General features: G+C 45.5%; 1 protein-coding gene across 1 annotated transcript in view; it reads left to right on the top strand.

Annotated features, from left to right (window-relative positions):
* The window catches only part of LOC121582486 (BMP/retinoic acid-inducible neural-specific protein 1-like), a 196,862-nt gene that overhangs the window by 53,572 nt on the left and 118,780 nt on the right, over positions 1-24,510 (top strand). The window contains exon 2 of the mRNA XM_041898305.2: positions 1,093-1,360. Coding sequence (XP_041754239.1) covers positions 1,143-1,360 — 218 coding nt within the window. The 5' untranslated portion in view covers positions 1,093-1,142. The remainder of the gene's footprint in view (positions 1-1,092; positions 1,361-24,510) is intronic.

The raw sequence follows: 24,510 nt of genomic DNA, 5'->3' as shown, positions 1-24,510 counted from the left end.
GGTCAAATACTTATTTCCCTCATTAAAATGCAAATCAATTTATAACATTTTTTACATGCGTTTTTCAGGATTTCTTTGTTGTTATTCAGCCTCTCACTGTTTAAATAAACCTACCATTAAAATTATAGACTGATCATTTCTTTGTCAGTGGGCAAACGTACAAAATCAGCAGGGGATCAAATACTTTTTTCCCTCAATGTATATATTTTCTGTTGTATTTTTGACTTTATGTTTTGTTTACCCCATATGTAACTCTATGTTGTTGTTTTTATCGCACTGCTTTGCTTTATCTTAGCCAGGTCGCAGTTGTAAATGAGAACTTGTTCTCAACTGGCTTACCTGGTGAAATAAATAAAATAAATAAAATTGCAGGCTGGTCTCATCCATGTATTGCCAATGTGTCTAATTCCTCTGATACATTGGCTTTACAGTATTGATTGGACAGAGGTTAGCCTTCAAGGCTACAAAGAGTCATTTCGATACACTTTGGGCGATCATTTCCCACATGAACCTAACCAATATATCTTCAGATAACTCATGTACTGCAAGTGAATGCTCATTTAAGGATATCACACCAATCTCGCCATATTGAATACAGCACTGTTCAGGTGTTTAAACGATCCAGGAAATCACCCGTCAATAGGCAGTTTTCCCTAGTAATTTATACTGAAGGGAACGGCAGACAGTGCTTCCCCATGTAAACCAGCTCCATGCTACAACATATCATAAAGCAGCCTCTTAACCTTGTCTGGCACCAATTAGTCTGGAGAAAGAGAAGGCCACACATCCAGGGATGTAATTCATTTTCATCTGCTGAAAGGGCAACATTCCTCATTAGTATGGAGAGCTGCAATCTGGGCCCTGACAACTCCTGAGATTGTAAAAAAAGGAAAACAGAAATTAATACACAAATCATATCACATTAAAAACAGCCTTTCAGTGACAATGTCTTGTTTGCCGATTAGACTAATTATTTTAAGTCTGTTTCACCTTCGCTGACACCCCAGGATTAAAAAAAAAATGGACTCATCATGTAATAAAATCTCCCCCTCTCTCTCTTTCCCCTCTTTCTCTCTTTCTGTCTTTCCACAGGTCTCCACAGAATGGAGCGAGAATGAACAGAGAGCGGCTGAAAGAAAAGCATGAACTGGAGGTTTATTGAGGTCATCTGCTTCCTGTTTATATGGGACCATATAACAGTTCAGTCTTCCCGCCAGGACCCGTCCGCCGCCGAGCAACATGTCACCAAGCAGTTTGATTGGCTCATCTCCGACCGCGGACCTTTCCACCACTCTCGGAGTTACCTCTCCTTTGTGGAAAGATTCCGCCAAGGATTTACAACCAGATATAAAATTTATAGGTGAGTTCACTTTCATTCATGAGTTTTGGTGCTGATGTTGCAGAGGTTTTTAAAGACACTCTCCGGCTAAATGTTTTTTCTATTTTGAGTCTCTATTGTTGGTCTCTTTTGAAGGGACCTTGCAAAGGTGTACTGTGTAAAAGCTTTGTGTGAAAGTGCACCCTTTTTACATAGTTACTGTACTTCCCTACCACACACAAGAAAGTTGGAAAGGATTTTACTTTATTAGGAAGGAGTGTCCTAAGATAATGTTGATGGGATAACTGTTTTTTCCTTCAAAGAAGCTTTAGTTGTCTATTTCTAACATTCACAGATTGATAGACACACTGCTTTCTTATCCTATCCTATTGTGTGTCCCAGCAAGAAACAAGGCCCCAATAGTACTCATCTCACTATTTGGCTATGGTCTGTGTCATGGCATTATGGCCCAATCAGCAGGCTAGCTTTGTTAAGGGGATGGAGTGGCTGTGCTGTGTGTTAGGCTGTGTGTCTGCTTAGAGGCTGGGGCTTAAGTGTGTTATAAATAGGTTATGTAATCACCAGCCATTGTACATATTTGCCTAACACATTGTGGCTCAGATAATCATTCCCCAATTACATAGTTATGTGAGGGAGATGGAGTCAGAGCCATCCTCTCTGATTAGCCTCTCAGACTCTACTGAATGGTTGTGTATATAAAAAGTGGCTATATTAAGACAAGAGACAAAAGCTGCATGGCTTGGCAGTCTGGATGAAATAAAACATCCAAGTACTGCATCGATATTACTTGCTGTATATTTTAGTTAACTTTTTAAGTTCTCAGATTATTATTATGCACATTTCTAGTAGTCATGTGGCTCTGATCAGACCCTACACCCAAACGAGGGCACTACGTTCATCCACTTCTGGCCTGCTAGTTCCCCTACCTCTACAGAAGCACAGTTCCCGCTCAGCCCAGTCAAAGCTATTCGCTGCTCTGGCACCCCAATGGTGGAACAAGCTCCCCCACGACGCCAGGACAGCGGAGTCACTGACCACCTTCCGGAGACACTTGAAACCGTACCTCTTTAAGGAATACCTGGAATAGTATAAAGTAATCCTTCTTCCCCCACCCCCCCATAAAAAAAAGGTGGTTGTCCCACTAGCTATCATAAGTTGAATGCACCAATTTGTAAGTCGCTCTGGATAAGAGCATCTGCTAAATGATGTAAATGTAGTGATCTATACAGGGCTACTGGGTTTGTTTGATAATAGACCCAAAAGTTACAAGTTAAATATCAAGCCTGGCTAGAGGCAGGGAGGTCAGTGTAGGATGCAATCTTTGTCATTTTATAATTCCTGTTTTCCATGTCTGGTTGTGTTTTTGTCTTAAGGGAAAGAATAATTGGCAACATGATATTGACAAATACTGTATTCTATTCTAGAAGCATGGCATAGTTGTCAAGGATTCTAGCTAGCATTTTGTAATGGGACGTGGTTGGCATTCTCTTGACAGGTATCAGCTTTCATGTCGTATTCGCTCCTCCCTGCTTCGTTACGTGTTGTTAAATACATGATCTGCCAGTGTTGGATTCCAAATAGCATCCTTTTATTTCCCCTCTCTCTTTGCATTATAAATACCCTTACAATTGACTGACAATGTATGGAAAATGGATACCTAGGAGCTTCCCTTCCCTTTCAGACGAGTGAGCTTTGATTTTCCTGCTCTGCAGTCCAGAATCCTAGAGAGAGAAAGGGGAGAGAGAGGGAGAGTGAGAGAGATAGGGAGACCAAGACGAGACACAGAAAGAGAGACTCATCAACAACATTCATTTAGTGATACAGTTAAATAGGGTCTCTCTTCTTTCTCTCCTCTCCTTGTTTCATAGATTGCCGCAGCAGCCTCTGGTCCCCACTGGCTTTGCTGTCTTTATATTGTCACATGTAAACAGATAATTTGCATAATATGTAGCTTGACAGCCTGGATAGCACACATACGCAGGAATCTCAGACGAACAGCCATCAATGGCCCGTGCTGCTGACAAGTGTGGCTTATGCTGTTTGTTCGATTCATAAAAGAATCAGAGGAGGAGGCACAGGCACAGGCATTATGCGTTTGCCAGGGGAACAGAGTCTTTGGCACTGCAACACAAATGTTGCGCAAGCAGGATAGTTCGACTACCTCCTTACGTCTCAGTTTCTTATAAAACAGTAGGAGGCATCGAATTCAGCTGTCAATGCAAGGTATCGTCTTGCTTGTGACAAGACAATTACATCTTGCATCAATACAGAGCGGAATCTAGTGCACTTCTCATAAAAAATTGACTGTGGAAATCTGCAATCACATCTGTCAGACATCTGGGCCAGTGTCATAGTCAACTGGATGCAAGGATGTGGTAGAAAACTTTCCCTTTAGTCTCAGTTTTTGCTGAAGAGTCAGATATACATATCATTCATTTTGATGAAGAGTGGGCTGCTTTTGACAAAGGGCAGCCATGCCCTCCAGATCCGCCATCAAATTCAATGTGTTTTCCTAGAATATGCAAATGTAATACGACATTTGGAATACATCAGACGCACTGAGTGAATGACTGTGGTAATTACTTGGCTGAGCCTTTTATGTACATGCACTGGGTAATATAGTCCATAAATATATACTGCCAGTCTAGTGCCAATACAAAAACAGAACCCTAATATTATTATTCACCCTGTTTGCACATCATCCAAACCAGTGGCGGTAATATGAAATTAGCTTTTGCAAAAATGTAAGACGTGTTGTGAAAACTATCCAATTATCTATGAAAAGTATCCAACTGTGAAATTGGCATACATGCTCCCAAGAACATGGATTATCACAGTTGGATTTGAATAATTAATGATAAAAGGTAAAAATGCCAAAGCGCTCTTCATTCTCCCAAGGTTCCCAAACATCTTAGCTACAAACACAGTGCTAGCATTTACAATGTCACATATGCCTCCGTGTCCACCTCTTTTTGGCTCCCATATGAAGCAAGTGAGTCGAGAAATAAATAAGGAATCGGCAGCAGATGCTAACTGGCAATGAGGAATGAATAGCTTTGTACATTTCCCCAAGGCTTCCACTGTCTTTGCAATTTACTGGTTAGAAAGTGGTTGAATCCGATTTGCAGGGAGATAAAGCATCCCTCTCTGCCTCTGTTATCAAGAAAGATTACCCTAAGGCGGACCGCCGGACAATACCAACCTGATCAGCAAAAAAAACATCTCCCTAGTCTTTATTAACCTGAGCACCGTGCCTCATTCTGCAGGCCAAACATACAAATTTAGGACCGCTTGTGCTCATTTGGCATGCTGGAAAGGTCACCATCACTTGGCGCAAAGACACACTACACTGCAGGGCTACAATTACCCCACCCCCAGAGGTGTGTTTCTTCTTCCCTAAGAATAATTGGAATGCATTGGTTAAGTAATCGGCTGCGACGCGGTAGAAAACTCACTAAACTAAAGTGCTATTTTTCTCTTTCTCTCCCCTCTATGCATATGTGTTGGATATGCATGAGCATGCATGCCTTCTTCTGTACCAAATACATCATACGCCAGATACAGTGAGGGAAAAAAGTATTTGATCCCCTGCTGATTTTGTACGTTTGCCCACTGACAAAGACATGATCAGTCTATAATTTTTATGGTAGGTTTATTTGAACAGTGAGAGAGAATAACAACAAAAAATCCAGAAAAACGCATGTCAAAAATTTTATGAATTGATTTGCATTTTAATGAGGGAAATAAGTATTTGACCCCTCTGCAAAAACACGACTTAGTACTTGGTGGCAAAACCCTTGTTGGCAATCACAGAGGTCAGACGTTTCTTGTAGTTGGCCACCAGGTTTGCACACATCACAGGAGGGATTTTGTTCCACTCCTCTTTGCAGATCTTCTCCAAGTCATTAAGGTTTCGAGGCTGACGTTTGGCAACTCGAACCTTCAGCTCCCTCCACAGATTTTCTATGGGATTAAGGTCTGGAGACTGGCTAGGCCACTCCAGGACCTTAATGTGCTTCTTCTTGAGCCACTCCTTTGTTGCCTTGGCCGTGTGTTTTGGGTCATTGTCATGCTGGAATACCCATCCATGACCCATTGTCAATGCCCTGGCTGAGGGAAGGAGGTTCTCACCCAAGATTTGACGGTACATGGCCCCGTCCATCATCCCTTTGATGCGGTGAAGTTGTCCTGTCCCCTTAGCAGAAAAACACCCCCAAAGCATAGTGTTTCCACCTCCATGTTTGACGGTGGGGATGGTGTTCTTGGGGTCATAGGCAGCATTCCTCCTCCTCCAAACACGGCGAGTTGAGTTGATGCCAAAGAGCTCGATTTTTACTCAGTTCTCCTCTGAATCATTCAGATGTTCATAGGCAAACTTCAGACGGGCCTGTATATGTGCTTTCTTGAGCAGGGGGACCTTGCGGGCGCTGCAGGATTTCAGTCCTTCACGGCGTAGTGTGTTACCAATTGTTTTTTTGGTGACTATGGTCCCAGCTGCATTGACATCATTGACAATATCCTCCCGTGTAGTTCTGGGCTGATTCCTCACCGTTCTCATGATCATTGCAACTCCACAAGGTGAAATTTTGCATGGAGCCCCAGGCCGAGGAAGTTTGACAGTTATTTTGTGTTTCTTCCATTTGCGAATAATCGCACCAACTGTTGTCACCTTCTCACCAAGCTGCTTGGCAATGGTCTTGTAGCCCATTCCAGCCTTGTGTAGGTCTACAATCTTGTCCCTGACATCCTTGGAGAGCTCTTTGGTCTTGGCCATGGTGGAGAGTTTGGAATTTGATTGATTGCTTCTGTGGACAGGTGTCTTTTATACAGGTAACAAGCTGAGATTAGGAGCACTCCCTTTAAGAGTGTGCTCCTAATCTCAGCTCGTTACCTGTATAAAAGACACCTGGGAGCCAGAAATCTTTCTGATTGAGAGGGGGTCAAATACTTATTTCCCTCATTAAAATGCAAATCAATTTGGACATTTTTGACATGTTTTTTTTCTGGATTTTGTTGTTGTTATTCTGTCTCTCACTGTTCAAATAAACCTACCATTAAAATTATAGACTAATCATTTCTTTGTCAGTGGGCAAACGTACAAAATCAGCAGGGGATCAAATACTTTTCCCTCACTGTAGACACTTTCGCTGTTGTAGCGTGTTGCAGATTTAATCGTTATTGACTGGGTATCAATCCATGCTTGAGTGAGTGGTAGAATGGCCTGCTTTCGCCTGGCCCTGACTTCCTCTCTCTGTGGCATATGTACTCTATTATGGGGTTGACTGTGTTTTTAGTAGGGCTGGGAATTGCCAGGGACCTGACGATATGATATTATCAAATTACTTAAGTGCCGATACGATATGTATTGTGATTCTCACGATTCTCACTATTCTATATGTATTGCGATTCGATACTGAGATTTCATTGCGATTCGATGTTCCAAACATATCGCTCACTATATGTCTGCTGCAGAGAGACAAGACAGAGCCATTAGAAAACAAGTTTTGATCAGTCAGGGAAATAAAATTGCAGAAAACAAATTGGCGCCCTATTTAAAAAGAAGATGAAGAACAAGCTATGAAGGGAAAATACTGGAGTTTTGGTGCAGGTACAGCCAACTAGCGTAAAAATAATATTGCGATATTGTCAAAATGATATGATATAATATATCATCAAAAATAATATCCTGATATGTAACTGTATCTATTTTTTCCCCATCACTAGTTTTTAGATGATATTGCTGTGGTCATTGTTCGTGGGCTCTATCTCAAGTCCTTGTGTACCAGAGAAATCCAATATAAATGCAAATCTCTGTCCATTAATGCATTTTTAAGGCTGGGAATCATCATTGTACTGTAATCAAAGGAGCGAGATGGAGGTTGTTATTAAGGATGAAAATGTTTATGAAAATGGCATGACGGTGCTCATTGATCTTGGATGTGGGGTTTGTGGTGTGCGAAGAGGAGGCTTGCCTCACACTGTCATTGGACCAAGATTCATTACCAACTGAAAATCTATCAAGAATTTGAATTGTTAATTGCCTACACAATGATCTACAGAGAAATTACCCAGAGGCATCACTCAGATGTCCACTCCAGCAGCTCTGTCAGAATTGGTCCTATTTTGTCTAGTTTTGTTTTGCAATTTTCCCATTGCTAAAACGCTAACTTGTGATTTGTGGTAGTTGAGAGAGAGATTTTTACTGTTTTTCAACAGAACAGTGTACAAGTGGCAGCAACATGCTGAATTGTGAGTACTACATTTGAATATGAAAATTGGCAACACTAACTAAAATAAAATAAACAACAGATACAGTGGGGGGGGGAAAGTATTTAGACAGCCACCAATTGTGCAAGTTCTCACACTTAAAAAGATGAGAGAGGCCTGTAATTTTCATCATAGGTACATGTCAACTATGACAGACAAAATGAGAAAAAAAAATTCTCCAGAAAATCACATTGTAGGATTTTTAATGAATTTATTTGCAAATTATGGTGGAAAATAAGTATTTGGTCACCTACAAACAAGCAAGATTTCTGGCTCTCACAGACCTGTAACTTCTTCTTTAAGAGGCTCCTCTGTCCTCCACTCGTTACCTGTATTAATGGCACCTGTTTGAACTTGTTATCAGTATAAAAGACACCTGTCCACAACCTCAAACAGTCACACTCCAAACTCCACTATGGCCAAGACCAAAGAGCTGTCAAAGGACACCAGAAACAAAATTGTAGACCTGCACCAGTCTGGGAAGACTGAATCTGCAATAGGTAAGCAGCTTGGTTTGAAGAAATCAACTGTGGGAGCAATTATTAGGAAATGGAAGACATACAAGACCACTGATAATCTCCCTCGATCTGGGGCTCCACGCAAGATCTCACCCAGTGGGGTCAAAATGATCACAAGAACGGTGAGCAAAAATCCCAGAACCACACGGGGGGACCTAGTGAATGACCTGCAGAGAGCTGGGACCAAAGTAACAAAGCCTAGCATCAGTAACACACTACGCCACCAGGGACTCAAATCCTGCAGTGCCAGACGTGGCTCCCTGCTTAAGCCAGTACATGTCCAGGCCCGTCTGAAGTTTGCTAGAGTGCATTTGAATGATCCAGAAGAGGATTGGGAGAATGTCATATGGTCAGATGAAACCAAAATATAACTTTTTGGTAAAAACTCAACTCGTCGTGTTTGGAGGACAAAGAATGCTGAGTTGCATCCAAATAACACCATACCTACTGTGAAGCATGGGGGTGGAAACATCATGCTTTGGGGCTGTTTTTCTGCAAAGGGACCAGGATGACTGATCCGTGTAAAGGAAAGAATGAATGGGGCCATGTATCGTGAGATTTTGAGTGAAAACCTCCTTCCATCAGCAAGGGCATTGAAGATGAAACGTGGCTGGGTCTTTCAGCATGACAATGATCCCAAACACACCGCCCGGGCAACAAAGGAGTGGCTTCGTAAGAAGCATTTCAAGGTCCTGGAGTGGCCTAGCCAGTCTCCAGATCTCAACCCCATAGAAAATCTTTGGAGGAGTTGAAAGTCCGTGTTGTCCAGCGACAGCCCCAAAACATCACTGCTCTAGAGGAGATCTGCATGGAGAAATGGGTCAAAATACCAGCAACAGTGTGTGAAAACCTTGTGAAGACTTACAGAAAACGTTTGACCTGTGTCATGTCACGAACAGAAGAGGACCCAAGAGCGCAAGTTCAAATTCAGAGTTCTTTATTCAAGGTTACAGGCGGGAAGAGGAGTCCCAGGGGTGTCAGGGGTCTTTCAGGGTCCTCCTGTGGGTACCTGTGCTCCGGGGGTCACCAAATGTCCGGGGGTGTCCAGTCCAAGTGCTTAGTGTGTGTGTTCCCCAGTGATGGAGCGGCGTATCGGGCTGAGGGTGGTGAAACGTCTGGGCACGCTCATCTGGTGGTCGGAGACCTGGGGAAACACACACACACACAGCAAAATGAATGGCAGGCAGAAGTACAGATCAGGGCTGGGCAAATATCGTGGTGAGAGACAGAAGGCAGAAACGAGTTACCGGAGGGGCTGAAGATCGGAGAGTAGTCGAGGTCCAGAAGGCAGGTTGGGATAGACGGGGCAGTAGAACAAGGAGGCAGTCAAGAAAGGATCGGGTATCACAAACAGAGTCAGAGCGCAGACAGGCAGGTTACTGGTCCGGGTTTGAAGACGATCTGACAGGGCTTGGCTGAAAAAACAGGGCTTGATATACTGGGAGAGGTAGTGGGGAAATGCAGTTCAGCTGGCAGAGTAATTAGAACAGAGTGAGGCAAGGTGAGGATGGTGAGTGGGAAATGCAGTGCAGCTGGCCAGGTAACAAGAGCAGAGCAGGGCAGGTGGAGCTAGTTAGGCTGAGTAGAGAGAGGGAGGTGAGCAGAGTGGAAGATAATTGAATGCAATTAATGTTGCTACCAGGGAGAGAGAGTGCTCATGACAGGACCCCCCCTCCAAGGGACGGCCCCAGAAGTCCCAAGAACAACATCATGCCGGGAGGGTGGAGGGAGCAGGCGGCGGGTCAGAACTCCTCCCGAGCGGTCCAGTGAATCTCCTCATCCTCAGAAGGAGCTGGAGGGTCACGGTCGGGAGACAGGACAGGCACTGAGACAGGAGCAGGGCGGGCCGGACGGCTAGGAACCCCTCTTGACGGCCCCTACGGATTGCAGGCTGATCAGGATGTAGTCGGTGGAAGTCAGTGATAAGGGTCCGGTCCACTATCCTCCTGGCCGGGATCCAGGTCCTCTCCTCTGGACCATATCCCTCCCAATCAACGAGGTACTGGAGACCCCTACCCCTTCGCCTAGAGCGGAGCAGCCGCCGGACGGTGAAGACAGGACCGCCATCTACGAGGCGCGGAGGAGGTGGCGCCGGAGCTGCAGGGACCAGGGGACTTTCATGGACCGGCTTGACCTTGGAGACGTGGAAGGTGGGGTGGACCCGCATGGAAGCGGGCAACTGAAGTCGGACCGCCGTTGGACTGATGACTTTCTGCACAGGAAAAGGACCAATGAAGCGAGGGGCCAGCTTTCGTGATACAACCCGCAGCGGCAGATCCCGGGCAGACAGCCAGACCTTCTGACCAACCCGGTAAGTAGGTGCTGGGGTCCTCCGTCGGTTGGCACCGGCGGCGTAGCTGGTTCCAGACTTCAGGAGCACAGTGCGAGCCTGGACCCAAGTGCGGCGGCAGCGGCGGGCATACGCAAGAGCAGACGGACAGGTGGCATCCGCCTCCTGGCTGGCAAACAGTGGAGGTTGATACCCGTAGACACACTGAAAGGGGGAGAGCCCGGTGGAGGAACTGGTGAGTGAATTATGGGCATATTCCACCCCAGAGCAGGTGTTGAGCCCAGGCCCGGGGATTTTGGGAAGCCACACACCTCAGTGCCTTCTCCAGCTCCTGGTTCATGCGTTCAGTCTGGCCGTTTGACTGCGGGTGGAATCCAGACGATAGGCTGGCGGTGGCCCCAAGGAGATGACAGAACTCCTTCCAAAAGGTTGCTGAGAATTGCGGGCCCGGTCTGACACTATATCCTGGGGTAGGCCATGGATACGAAACACATGTTCCAGGACCACCTGGGAGGTCTCTTTAGCAGAGGGTAGTTTGGGAAGGGGGCACGAAGTGGGTCATCTTACTAAAGCGGTCAACAATGGTAAGGATGACTGTGTGTCCCGTCAGAGGGCGGCAGGCCCGTAACAAAGTCCAGTGAAACGTGGGACCAGGGCCTCTTGGGTATGAGTAGGGGGTTGCAGCAACCCAGCAGGAGGCTGGTTGGGAGTCTTGTTTGAAGTTACAAGTGGGACAAGCTCGGATGAATTCTCGGACATCCCGTCTCATCCCCCGCCACCAGAACCGCTGGCGGACCAGATGAAGGGTGCGAGTGATGCCGGGATGACAGGCCAGACGGGATTCGTGCCCCCACTGAATCACAGGTGACCTGAGATTTGCTGGAACAAACAGACGGTTGGGGGCGCTGGTGCTTGGACCTGGCTGGTCCCGAAGAGCCTCCATGACCTGCTTCTCGATCTCCCAGGTGAGGGCCGCTACGACCAAGTGGCTGGGAAGAATGGGAGCTGTCATGGCGGTGGTCTCGTCCTTCTGAAACATCCGGGAAAGAGCATCAGGTTTGATGTTGCGAGATCCCGGGCGGTAGGAGCGTGAAATTGAAGCGCGTAAAGAACAGAGACCACCGCTGTTGACGGAGTTCAGCCTCCTGGCTGTTTGGATATACTCCAGGTTCTTGTGGTCTGTCCACACTACGAATGGTTCCTTTGACCCCTCTAACCAGTGCCGCCATTCTTCAAAGGGCGAGCTTGACAGCCAACAGCTCGCGGTTCCCAATGTCGTAGTTGCATTCGGCAGGGGTTAGCCGACGGGAGTAGAAGGCACAGGGGTGCATCTTGCCATCCTCAGCTGCTCTTTGAGAAAGCACTGCACCCACTCCCACGTCCGAAGCATCTACCTCCACCACAAACTGCCTTGCTGCATCTGGCATCTGGAGGATGGGAGCAGAAGTGAAACATGTCTTGAGGATATTGAAGGCCTTATCAGCAGCTGATGTCCATTGGTACGGTTGTTTAGTGCTGGTTAGCGCCGTGAGGGGTGCAGCCACTGTGCTATAGTTTCTGATGAATCTCCTATAAAAGTTGGCAAAGCCCAGGAACTGTTGCAACTTCTTCCGAGACTCAGGAACTGGCCAGGAAGTGACAGCCGACACCTTCGTGAGATCCATCTGAATGCTGCCCTCGGTCACCACATACCCCAGGAATGAAACGGTCTTGGCATGGAACTCGCACTTCTCTGCCTTCACGAAAAGAGAGTTCTCCAGCAGGCGGCGCAGGACCAACCGGACGTGGTGCGTGTGTTCTGACAGAGTCTTTGAGAATATTAAAATATCGTCAAAGGTACACAAATACGAACGTATTTAGCATGTCCCTGAGGATATCATTCACTAGGGCTTGAAAAACTGCTGGGGCATTGGTGAGGCCGAAGGGCATGACGAGATATTCATAGTGGCCGGTTGGTGTGTTGAACGCTGTCTTCCATTCGTCTCCCTCCCTCATCCGCACCAGATGGTAGGCATTGCGAAGGTCCAGCTTAGTGAATACAGTGGCTCCCTGCAGCAGTTCGAAGGCAGACGAAAGTAAGGGCAGTGGGTAGCGCTAGATCCTTCCCGGTGAACGGGCAGGGTGGCCCCCCTTAAACAGGTCTGGTGACAACTCCTTCCCCACTCACGGACTGTTCCTGTCTCCCAGTCGATGTGGGGGTTGTGCTGACGGAGCCACGGGTATCCAAGAATGAGTGGTTGGCCAGGTGAGTGTAGGAGGTGAAACTGGATGGACTCCTGGTGGTTTCCTGACAGCAGGATTGTCACAGGGGCGGAGATATGAGTGACAGTGCCAAGATGATGCCCATCCAGGGCTCGTGCAGGAATGGGTTGTGTCAGTTGATGATGGTTCACGCCCAGTTGCTGTGCAAGCTCAGGGTCCATGATGTTTGCTTCGGCTCCGGAATCCACAAGGGCGGCCAATGTATGAGTCTTGTCAGAAAGCTGAAGGCGGAGATGAAGCAGGGTCTTTCGGATGGAGGGAGACTGAAGGCTTGTTGAGCTCACCCGGATCTCCCTACACCTGGTGAGCTGCGGCTTTTGCCGGACAAGTAGCGACACGGTGATTCTCGCCACCACAGTAGAGGCAAAGGTTGGAGCTTAGACGGCGCCGACGCTCCTCGGGAGTCAGAGAGGCACGGCCAATCTCCATGGGCTCAGGCTGATTGAGTTGGCTATGGGACTTGACAGGCAGGGGCTGGACAGAAGCGGTATCGACCAGTACGGATGGCAGGTTGACTGAGACGGCCCCTTCTCCCTCCTCCCGGGTCTGTATACGGCGGTCAATGCGAACGGCAAGGTCAATGGCGGCGTCAAGCGTTGAGGGCGGGTCATGGGAAACAAGCTCGTCCCTGATATAGTCCGCCAGGCTATGGAGGAAGGCTTGCACCAGTGCCTCTGGGTTAAACAAGCTTTGACTGGCCAGGGTACGAAAGTCAATGGAGAAGTCTGCCACTGTCCGATTGCCCTGACGGATGGTGAGCAGAGCTTGTGACGCTTCGGCTGTTGGCGAGCCTAGGTCAAAGACCTTTAACATCTCCTCCTCAAAGGCACTGAAGGAGGCACAGGCTGGGGGTTTGCCGGTCGAATTCCGCCCGTTCCCCACAACCGAGCTCGACCGGTGAGATGTGTGATGACATACCCCACCTTGGCTCCCTCTGTTGAGAAAGTCCTGGGCTGTAGTGCAAACTGGATTCGGCAGCTGCTCAAGAATGGTCTTACTTGCTTCTGGTTGCCATCAAAAGCGTTCCGGGTTCCCAATCCTTGGTTCAGGAGCGTGGGGATCTGGTGGCAGCACTGCCGGGCCTGCAGCATTGGGACCTCCAGCGGAGGGATGAAGGAGTATCGGTGGTACAGGAACAAAAGGACCAGGGGGGTGCAGGTGGAGTAGCCGGGCTTGAGAGTAGTTGCAGGGCTTGGGCTAGCTGTTGTTGCTGCAGTTGGAACTGTTGTTGCTGCTGGTTGAATAGCTGGAGAAGGGAAGCGATGTCGCCAGCCATCCGATTTATGTCTCCCTCAGAGCGTTCCAGTCGCTGTAGGGCAGTCCTCTCTGGCTCTTCCTCCATCGTGGTCAGGGAGTGCGCTGGGTCCATGATGGTCAGATCGTTCTGTCACGAACAGAAGAGGACCCAAGAGCGCAAGTTCAAATTCAGAGTTCTTTATTCAAGGTTACAGGCGGAAGAGGAGTCCCAGGGGTGTCAGGGGTCTTTCAGGGTCCTCCTGTGGGTACCTGTGCTCCGGGGGTCACCAAATGTCCGGGGGTGTCCAGTCCAAGTGCTTAGTGTGTGTGTTCCCCAGTGATGGAGCGGCGTATCGGGCTGAGGGTGGTGAAACGTCTGGGCACGCTCATCTGGTGGTCGGAGACCTGGGGAAAACACACACACAACAGCAAAATGAATGGCAGGCAGAAGTACAGATCAGGGCTGGGCAAATATCGTGGTGAGAGACAGAAGGCAGAAACGAGTTACCGGAGGGGCTGAAGATCGGAGAGTAGTCGAGGTCCAGAAGGCAGGTTGGGATAGACGGGCAGTAGAACAAGGAGGCAGTCAAGAAAGGATCGGTATCACAAACAGGAGTCAGAGCGCAGACAGGCAGGTTACTGGTCCGGGTTTGAAGACGATCTGACAGGGCTTGGCTGAAAAACAGGGCTTGATATACTGGGAGAGGTAGTGGGGAAATGCAGTTCAGCTGGCAGAGTAATTAGAACAGAGTGAGGCAAGGTGAGGATGGTGAGTGGGAAATGCAGTGCAGCTGGCCAGGTAACAAGAGCAGAGCAGGGCAGGTGGAGCTAGTTAGGCTGAGTAGAGAGAGGGAGGTGAGCAGAGTGGAAGATAATTGAATGCAATTAATGTTGCTACCAGGGAGAGAGAGTGCTCATGACATGTCATTGCCAACAAAGGGTATATAACAAAGTATTGAGAAACATTTGTTATTGACCAAATACTTATTTTCCACCATAATTTGCAAATAAATTCATTAAAATCCTGCAATGTGAGTTTCTGGATTTTTTTTTCTCATTTTGTCTGTCATAGTTGACGTGTACCTATGATGAGAATTACAGGCCTCTCTCATCTTTTTAAGTGGGAGAACTTGCACAATTGGTGGCTGACTAAATACTTTTTTTCTCCACTGTATTGTGGTAGGGTTCAGATTTAAGATGTGATCTTGCGAAGGATCCTGAGAGACTTTCCCTGCGAGTGTGGAGTGATGATAGGCCCATATTAGTGCATACATCTGAGTAGGATGTGTAGTCTGTGGCCACGATGATATGTCTCCTTCCGGAGACATTTGAAACCCCACCTCTTTAAGGAATACCTGGGATAGGATAAAGTAATCCTTCTACACCCCCCTCTTACCCCAACCCCCCAATAAAAAGAAAGAAAACAAAGGAAACAAAAGGAAAAAAAAAAAGAAAAAAAAAAAGAAATAAAGACACAAAGGAATGTAAAAAAATAAAATAAAAAAAGGAAAAACATTGTAAGGTGGTTATCCCACTGGCTATAAGGTGAATGCACCTATTTGTAAGTCGCTCTGGATAAGAGCGTCTGCTAAATGACGTAAATGTAAATGTAAAAATGATACGAACTGGTGTTCTCTGGACTCTCTTGATTCTATCAGATTTTCACCTGGGCTGACCATCTTAGATTTCATTGAATGTAGATTCCGAGGATCTTGATAACCCCAACCTTTTGGAGTTCTGTGTTGTTAATTGACAGGGGTGTTAGTATGGGTGGTGACTTGGTGAAGTGCACATGGAGCACTTCTTAGGGTTAGAGCTGGGCGATATGGCCTATAAATCATATTCCCTTCTATTCTACCCTTCTATTCTCATTGTTTCTACATATTGTAAATTGAAAATAAACATTTTTGCTAAAAGTATTACTATATTATTGATCGATTGACTATGAGTTTTCAGATAACCCAGTAGTGCTATCTGCAGGGTTAGCTCCAGGTAAATATTGCAATCCTTTTGTCATTCCTGGACCTGTGTCCATAAACAAGCTACAAATGGACAGTACCAAAACAAATGATCTAATGATTCTGTCTCTTCACAGCAAAATCTGCAGAGCTGGGAAGATTGTATCCCCCATATAAATAACATTCTATTGGTAGCAAGAATTTTATATAATAATTTAAGTTTAAGTTTTGAATCCGGCGTCGTTTTGCGTATAAGTTCATAAACACTATGCCATGGAATCGGTACGTCAAAAATCTCTTCCCAACTATTTTGCAATGTATATGGGACGGCTGTCAATCTTTTGGTCCTTAAATGAAACTGGTATACTTTTTTATTTATCACAATTTTCTTTAACCAATTATGTTCTTTAATGCAGGGCCTACAGACAAGTTCCATACTTTTTCCCCCTTCCACTTTCCTCGTCCATTTTTGTGGTAATGGTTCAATTATTTGGTTGTAATTTTGGGTAGAACAGACATTTCCATATATTTCTGTTAGCTACATGTGCGACATAACTCTTAACATAAGATTATACCTTTTTTTTTTATAATGTTATTTTTTTATCAATGAGTATATTTGAGTTTAACTACAATATTTGTTGCATTATTTGTTCTGTCATTTCTGGAGGATTAAATTGAAATTGCAACCAACTTTCTATGGCTTTAGAAATAGTGATATTTGGGAGATGATTTCCTTTGTAATCTGACTAAAGGGAAAAAAGGGGGGGGTGGGGGGGATTGGTGTGTGTGTGTGTAAACCATAGAGGAAGAGGTGAAGAAAAAAACATATAATCTTTGTTGTTGTGAGTGACAGGGGGAGGGGCTTGGTGTGTGTGTGTGTGTAAATGGGAAGGTGCACAATGCCAGAGAGGAAGAGGCGAAGCGAGAGGTTTCACTTACCAAAATCTGTCCAAAATAAGGCCAATGCATGTCTATGGGCTTATTTTGGACCTAAGCTTGTCGCCTGCCTTTCTGCCTTTGGGACAACGGCACCCATTGTTAGGGTGGAGACATGAGCATCTCGTCATTATGATTTCTGACACAGCACAGAAGGAGCGAAGGAGACGAGACCAAAAGGATTACATGAGAACAAGTGGACATAAACGTTCATAAAAAATATAAATAATTTTGCTATACAGGCACTTGGAATATAGCGCTATAACATAAATTCAAATTAATTGAATTAATTTGATGTATCGACCAGCCCTACTTAGTAATATGGTATGTTTCTCTGAGTAGTGGCTAAACAAGGACATGGATAATGTACATCTAGCTGTTTTTTCTATGCATCATCAACACAGAACAACAGCTTCGGGTAAGGTTAAGGGGGGAGGTGTGTCTCTTTGTTAACAACAACTGGTGCGTGATCTCTAATGATAAGGAAGGCTTGAGGTTTTGCTCGCCTGAGTTAGAATACCTCATGATAAGCTGGAGACCATACTATTTACCAAGAGTGTTCATCTATATTTTTCGTAGCTGTCTATTTACCACCACAAATCACACCCAATGAGCTGTGTAGGGCCATAAGCAAACAAGAAAATGCACATCCTTAGGTGGTGCTCCTGAAATCCGTCGTATCTATTTTTACCTGTGCAACTAGAGGCCACAAAACTCTAGATCACCTTTACTCCACACACAGAAACTCATACAAAGCTCCCCCTCGTCCTCCTTTTTGCAAATCTGACCATAACTCTGTCCTACTGATTCCTGCTTACAAGCAAAAACTCAAACAGGAAGTGCCAGTGACGTGCTCAATATGGAAGTGGTCTGATGAAGCGGATGCTAAGCTACAGGACTGTTTCGCTAGCACAGATTGGAATATGTTCCGGGATTCATCCGATAACATTGAGGAGTTTACCACATCAGTCAATGGCTTCATTAATAAGTGCATCGACAACGACTTACCCGCAGTGACTGTACCTACATATCCCAACCAGAAGCCATGGATTGAAGGCAACATCCGCACTGAGCTAAAGGCTAGAGCTGCTGCTTTCAAGGAGCGGGACACTAATCCGGACGCTTATAAGAAATCCTGCTACGACCTCTGATGAGCCATCAAACAGTGAAAACGTCAAAACAGGTCTAAAATCAAATCCTACTACGCTGGCGCTGACGCTCATAGGATGTGGTAGGGCTTGCAAACTATCACGGATTACGAAGGGAATCCCAACCTCGAGCTGCCCAGTTACTCGAGCCTACCAGACAAGCTATATTCCTTCTCTGCTTGCTTCGAGGAAAGCAACATTGAATCATGCATGAGAGCACCACTGTAGCCAATGTGAGTAAGACCTTCAAACAGGTTAACATTCACAACACCGCAGGGCCAGACAGATTACCAACGACACGTACTCAGAGACCAGCTGACAAGTGTCTTTACTGATATTTTCAACCTCTGCCTGACCCTGTCTGTAATACCTACATGTTTCAACCAGACCACCATAATCCCTGTGCCCAAGAACGCCAAGGTAACCTGTCTAAATGACGATCGCCCCATAGCAATCACATCCGTAGCCATGAAATACTTTAAAAAGCTGGTCATGGCTCACATCAACACCATCGTCCTAGACACTCTGGACCCACTCCAATCTGCATACCGCCCCAACAGTTCCACAGAAGACACAATCTCTATTGCACTCCACACTGCCTTCTCCCACCTGGACAAGAGGAACATCTATGTGAGAATGCTGTTCATTGACTTCAGCTAAGCGTTCAACACCATAGTGCCCTGCAAGCTCATAACTAAGCTATGGACCCTGGGACTGAACACCTCCCTCTGCAGTTGGATCCTGGACTTCCTGACAGGCTGCCCCCAGGTGGTGAGGGTAGGCAACAACACATCCGCCACGCTGACCCTCAACACGGGGGCCCCTCAGGGTGCGTGCTTAGTCCCCTCCTGTACTCCCTGTTCACCCACGACTGCGTGGCCGCGCACCACTCCAACACCCTCATTAAGTTTGCTAATGACACAATGGTGGTCTGCCTGATCACCGACGATGATGAGACAGCGTATAGGGAGGTCGTCAGTGACCTGGCAGTATGGTGCCAGGAAAACAACCTCTCCCTCAACGTCAGCAAGACAAAGGAGCTGATCGTGAACTACAGGAAACGGCGGGCCAAGCACGCCCCTATCCACATCGACGGGGCTGTAGTGTAGCAGGTCGACAACTTTAACTTCCTCTGTGTCCACATCACTAAGGAATTATCATGGTCCACACACACCTAAACAGTCATGAAGAAGGAACGACAATTCCTCTTCCCCCTTCAGGAGGTTGAAAAGATTTGGCGTGGGCCCTGAGATCCTCAAAAAGTTATACAGCTGCAACATTGAGGGTATCTTGACACCGCTTGGTATAGCAACTGCTTGGCATCCGAACACAAGGCACTGCAGAGGGTAATGCTCCCTGCCATCCAGGACCTCTATACCAGGCGGTGTCAGAGAAAGGGCCTAAGAATTGTCAAAGACTCCAGCCACCCAAGTCATAGACTGTTCTCTCTGCTATCTCAAGGCAAGCGGTACCGATGCACCAAGTCTGGAACCAACTGGACACTGAACAGCTTCTACCCCCAAGCCATAAGACTTCTAAATAGTTAGTTAAATAGTTAACCAAATAGCTACCCGGGCTATCTGCATTGTCCCCTTTTTGCACTAAATCTTTTGACTCATCACAAACACTGCTGCTACTGTTTATTATCTATGCTGTTGCTTAGTCAATTTAACCCTACCTATATGTATATACCTCAATTACCTCGTACTCCTGCACATTGACTCAATACTGGTACCCCATGTATATAGCCGAGATATGGCTACTTATTCCTCGTGTTATTTTTCTATTATTTTATCTTTTTTTCTCTTTGCATTGTTGGGAAGGTATTTATTTCACTGTTAGTTTACACCTGTTGTTTACAAAGCATGTGACAAATGTGACAAATACAATTTGATTTGATTTAGGGTGCACAAACCAACTGACCACTTCTTATTATCCTTCATTCATGTAATTACAGATAAAATGCACCTTGCACAGATTATTTTCCGGCACAGATTGATTCCTTGCTTAGTACAGCACTGATGGCGTCACCTAAACTTCCATCAAGGTCAAGAGATGTGAGGCTGTATTTGACAAATTACAGACTTGGGCCTATTTTTCAACAAATGCCATTTTCTCAGTTGGCCTCAGGAGCACCTAACTCAACAACTTGGTGCTCAGCACTTTTTAGCACAAACCCTCACTATCTCTCTCTCTCTCTCTCTCTCTCTCTCGCTCACTCGCTCGCTCGCACAGACAATCAATCAATCAATCAATTTTATTTTATATAGCCCTTCTTACATCAGCTAATATCTCGAAGTGCTTTACAGAAACCCAGCCTAAAACCCCAAACAGCTAGTAATGCAGGTGTAGAAGCACGGTGGCTAGGAAAAACTCCCTAGAAAGGCCAAAACCTAGGAAGAAACCTAGAGAGGAACCAGGCTATGAGGGGTGGCCAGTCCTCTTCTGGCTGTGCCGGGTGGAGATTATAACAGAACCATGCCAAGATGTTCAAAAATGTTCATAAGTGACAAGCATGGTCAAATAATAATCAGGAATAAATCTCAGTTGGCTTTTCATAGCCGATCATTAAGAGTTGAAAACAGCAGGTCTGGGACAGGTAGGGGTTCCATAACCGCAGGCAGAACAGTTGAAACTGGAATAGCAGCAAGGCCAGACACACACACACACAGCATATGTAGTCAGCGTATGTTGCGAATGAACATAGTTAACTCATGTTTTGGTTTTCCCCTCCATTTCACTAACTCCACTTAATCCACATAATTCCATTTGATGTAATCTTTTAATGTGTTTTGACAAGGCATCTTTTTGTCTGGATCGTCAGATTTGTGTTTAGCCAACCACATTAGGATCTGTATCCTCTTACAGTATTAAGATGAAAACATGTTATGATCGGTTCTGATGGCTTCAGCAAATGTTTAGATCTTAATCCATCATATCCATTTGTCCATGTCCTATTTGTTCAGCTGGACCTCACATTTAGGGCAGAAGTTATCTCAAATGTTGTTTGTCTCATGTTTTAATTTTGCCAGATATTTTTGAGACCTCAAATCAAATCAAAGTTTATTCGTCACGTGCACAGGATACAGCAGATGTAAAAGATACAGTGCAATGTTTACTTTTAAGCGCTCCTCAACAGTGCAGTACAAATATCAATATGTTGACATGTCACACACTTGCCATTCACTTAGTTTGTGTTGTACTGCTATAAATAAACAGTACCTGTCAGTTGTCAAAAGGTAGTATCACATTCTAATATTCCATCTTTACATTAGCAGTATGGAAGCACACATCTACCGACATCCTAACCCTCACCCAAAGCACGTCAACCATGTTTGGTGGATAGGTTTGAGAGACAGGACATGCTCAATCATTTTCCAGCCAATTATACCGTGATTTGTGTAATGCATGGAGATTATGCACTTCTATAATTGAACATTTCCTCATCAGTTTAATTAGATAGACTCTCATCAGAGATCACATGATCAGCCTTAAAATATTATTATACATTCACCACTGATCTCCAGCTTCCCATTTGCATGTGCAAACAGTATGTCCTTGTTAACCTAGGCTTTAAACTGTTCATCAAACAGATATAGTCCAAGTTTTAACTCAATCTACACCTTTTATTCAACTCATTTTCTTTACTGTCTCCATCATCCCTTTGATGCTTTACATTGGCCTTTCATTGGTAAGGCATACAGCATTGTTCACTGCTGTGATGCAATATGCTACAAATAACAACGTCTGCATATTGATCCGATAAGGACCAAAAGAGCAGCATTGAAAGGAGCCAAACTCCTTCATAGGTTTAATTGTGAATAGTCTGTCTGGAGGGTGTTGTTGCGGCCCTTTGTTTTAAGCGCCGGGAGGAGACAAATCTTTTGTCCCATTCAGGCTGAGTTGAATGAGTCTAGATGATCCGTCTGTAATTAGATAGAGCAGGGGTGGATCATTTAGATGCAGTCAGCAGATCTTCGGCGAGGCGAGGGGAATGTTTAATTGAGGGGGCAGCCATAGTACACACACGAGAGAGAGAGAGAGAGAGAGAGAGAGAGAGAGAGAGAGAGAGAGAGAGAGAGAGAGAGAGAGGAGAGAGAGCAGGTGTATGTGTACAGTATGAGGGAGGGAGAGAGAGACATAGAGGCAGAAGAGACCAGTGGATCTGTGTCAGAGAAGAGGGTGGGTGCAGCAGACAGACAGAGAGACAAGCTGACAGAGAGGTCAGAGTCAAGGTGAGAAATAATCAGGGGCTCCCTTACGACACCATGCCCCCTCCAATGCCCCCTCCTCTCCAGCCCTCCTTTCAGCATTCACAGGAAGTATCTATCACAGCACCCATCTGTGGTCACTTACCCTTTCATATCCATGATTCAAAGATTGATCCTTCGAAACCAAGGTTTACTATCGATCTACTGCATGATCGCCATCACCACAATGTTTGTGAGACATTTCTATTGTGCAAGTAAAAAAAAATAAAAAATTACCCTCGGAACAGCCTCCCCAATTATAAACACACCACGAAACTGAGTCAGCCAGTCAGTCAAGTAAGACAGGCTCAGCTGTAAGTTAGGGAATCAACAGGGCTGATCTGGGGAGGGAGTTCTCTTGTCACTTCCCTCCTCAAACCTCCGATAATCAGCCCCACTGTAGGATTAGTTAATTACTGGCGGGGAGAGATGGTAATTACACGGAAGAACGGAGCTAGAGGAAGTGTCGGGGTCAAGTACTGACTAATTCACTGTGTGGGACGCTGCCTGGCTGGCTGACGCAGTCCCCAGAGACACGTCTTCCTCCTCCCTCCCCCCGGGGGAAGAAGACGATAGGAGAGGATGAGTGCCATAGATCCTGCACCATGGAATTTTAATGTGTACCATTAGAAGCTTTGGATTCCAAATGTGTTAGCTAGATGTTAAATACAGAGCTAATTGTGATGTCAGATATCATAGATTTAGCTGGTTCTGAAGATATACTGCACCATGGATTTTAAACGTGTACCATTAGATGCTCCTGACTAGTCTCCCAGTCCCTGCCGCTGAAAAACATCCCCACAGCATGATGCTGCCACCACCATGCTTCACCGTAGGGATGGTGCCAGGTTTCCCCCAGACGTGACACTTGGCAGTCAGGCCAAAGAGTTCAATCTTGGTTTCATCAGACCAGAGAATCTTGTTTCTCATGGTCAGAGAGTCTTTAAGTGCCTTTTGGCAAACTCCAAGTGGGCTGTCATGTGCCTTTTACTGAGGAGTGGCTTCCGCCTGGCCATTCTACCATAAAGGCCTGATTGGTGGAGTGCTGCAGAGATGGTTGTCCTTCTGGAAGGTTCTCCCATCTCCACAGAGAAACTCTGGAGCTCTGTCAGAGTGACCATCGGGTTCTTGGTCACCTTCATTACCAAGGCCCTTCTCACCCGATTGCTCAGTTTGGCCTGGCGGCCAGCTCTAGGAAGAGTCTTGGTGGTTCCAAACGTCTTCCATTTAAGAGTGATGGAGGCCACTGTGTACTTGGGGACCTTCAATGCTGCAGAAATGTTTTGGTACCCTTCCCCAGATATGTGCCTCGACACAATCCTGTCTCAGAGCTCTACGGACAATTCCTTCGACCTCATGGCTTGGATTTTGCTCTAACATGCACTGTCAACTGTCTGACCTTATATAGACAGGTGTGTGCCTTTCCAAATCATGTCCAATCAATTGAATTTACCACAGGTGGACTCCAATCAAGTTGTAGAAACATCTCAAGGATGATCAATGGAAACAGGATGTACCTGAGCTCAATTTTGGGTGTCATAGCAAAGGGTCTGAATACTTATGTAAATACGTTATTTTTTTTGCATAATTTTCTAAATACCTGTTTTGCTTTGTCATTATGAAGATTTTAGAATAAAGCTGTAACATAACAAAATGTGGAAAAAGTCAAGGGGTCTGAATACTTTCCGAATGCACTGTAGATATCATAGCATACATGCATATACACTGAGTGTACAAAACATTAGGAACATCTTCCTAATATTACCTTTCTAATATTGAGTTGCATGGAAAGAGCAGGTGTTCCTAATGCTTTGTACACTCAGTGTCTGTCCAAATATAGGCGTAGTAGATGCCATAGATTCCCTGTGGATGTGTACAATAGATTACATGGTATTTTTGTGAATATATATCAAAATATATGCTTTACAGATGGCATATATTCATAGATGTGAATTTCATATTCATATTCTATTCATCAGTGGAAGTTATTCCATAGAGAATTCAGGACATCAGCAGATGGATGAGACACAATACATGGCAGCTGGAGCATTGGCAGTAACATTTGTTTCATTTTACTGCATGTTTGGTTTGACCTTGATACCTCTAATGCTTATGCAGAGTCTGTAAGCATTGTTGTTATGAATGAGATTTGCATCTTTGATGCTGCAAAGAACCAAAGCTAGTATTTTATCAGTCAACAGAAAAGTGACCTATAAAGCTACAGGTTTCAATTGGCAGATGATACAACTGCAAAAGTAGACCTAATGCATTTGTTTTAGAAGGAACCATATCCCATTCATAGCAGA

Source organism: Coregonus clupeaformis, chromosome 15 (assembly GCF_020615455.1).
Source record: "Coregonus clupeaformis isolate EN_2021a chromosome 15, ASM2061545v1, whole genome shotgun sequence".
Taxonomy (NCBI): Eukaryota; Metazoa; Chordata; class Actinopteri; order Salmoniformes; family Salmonidae; genus Coregonus; species Coregonus clupeaformis.
The sequence above is the reverse complement of the archived record's forward strand: the minus strand, read 5'-3'. Positions and strand labels throughout refer to the sequence as shown.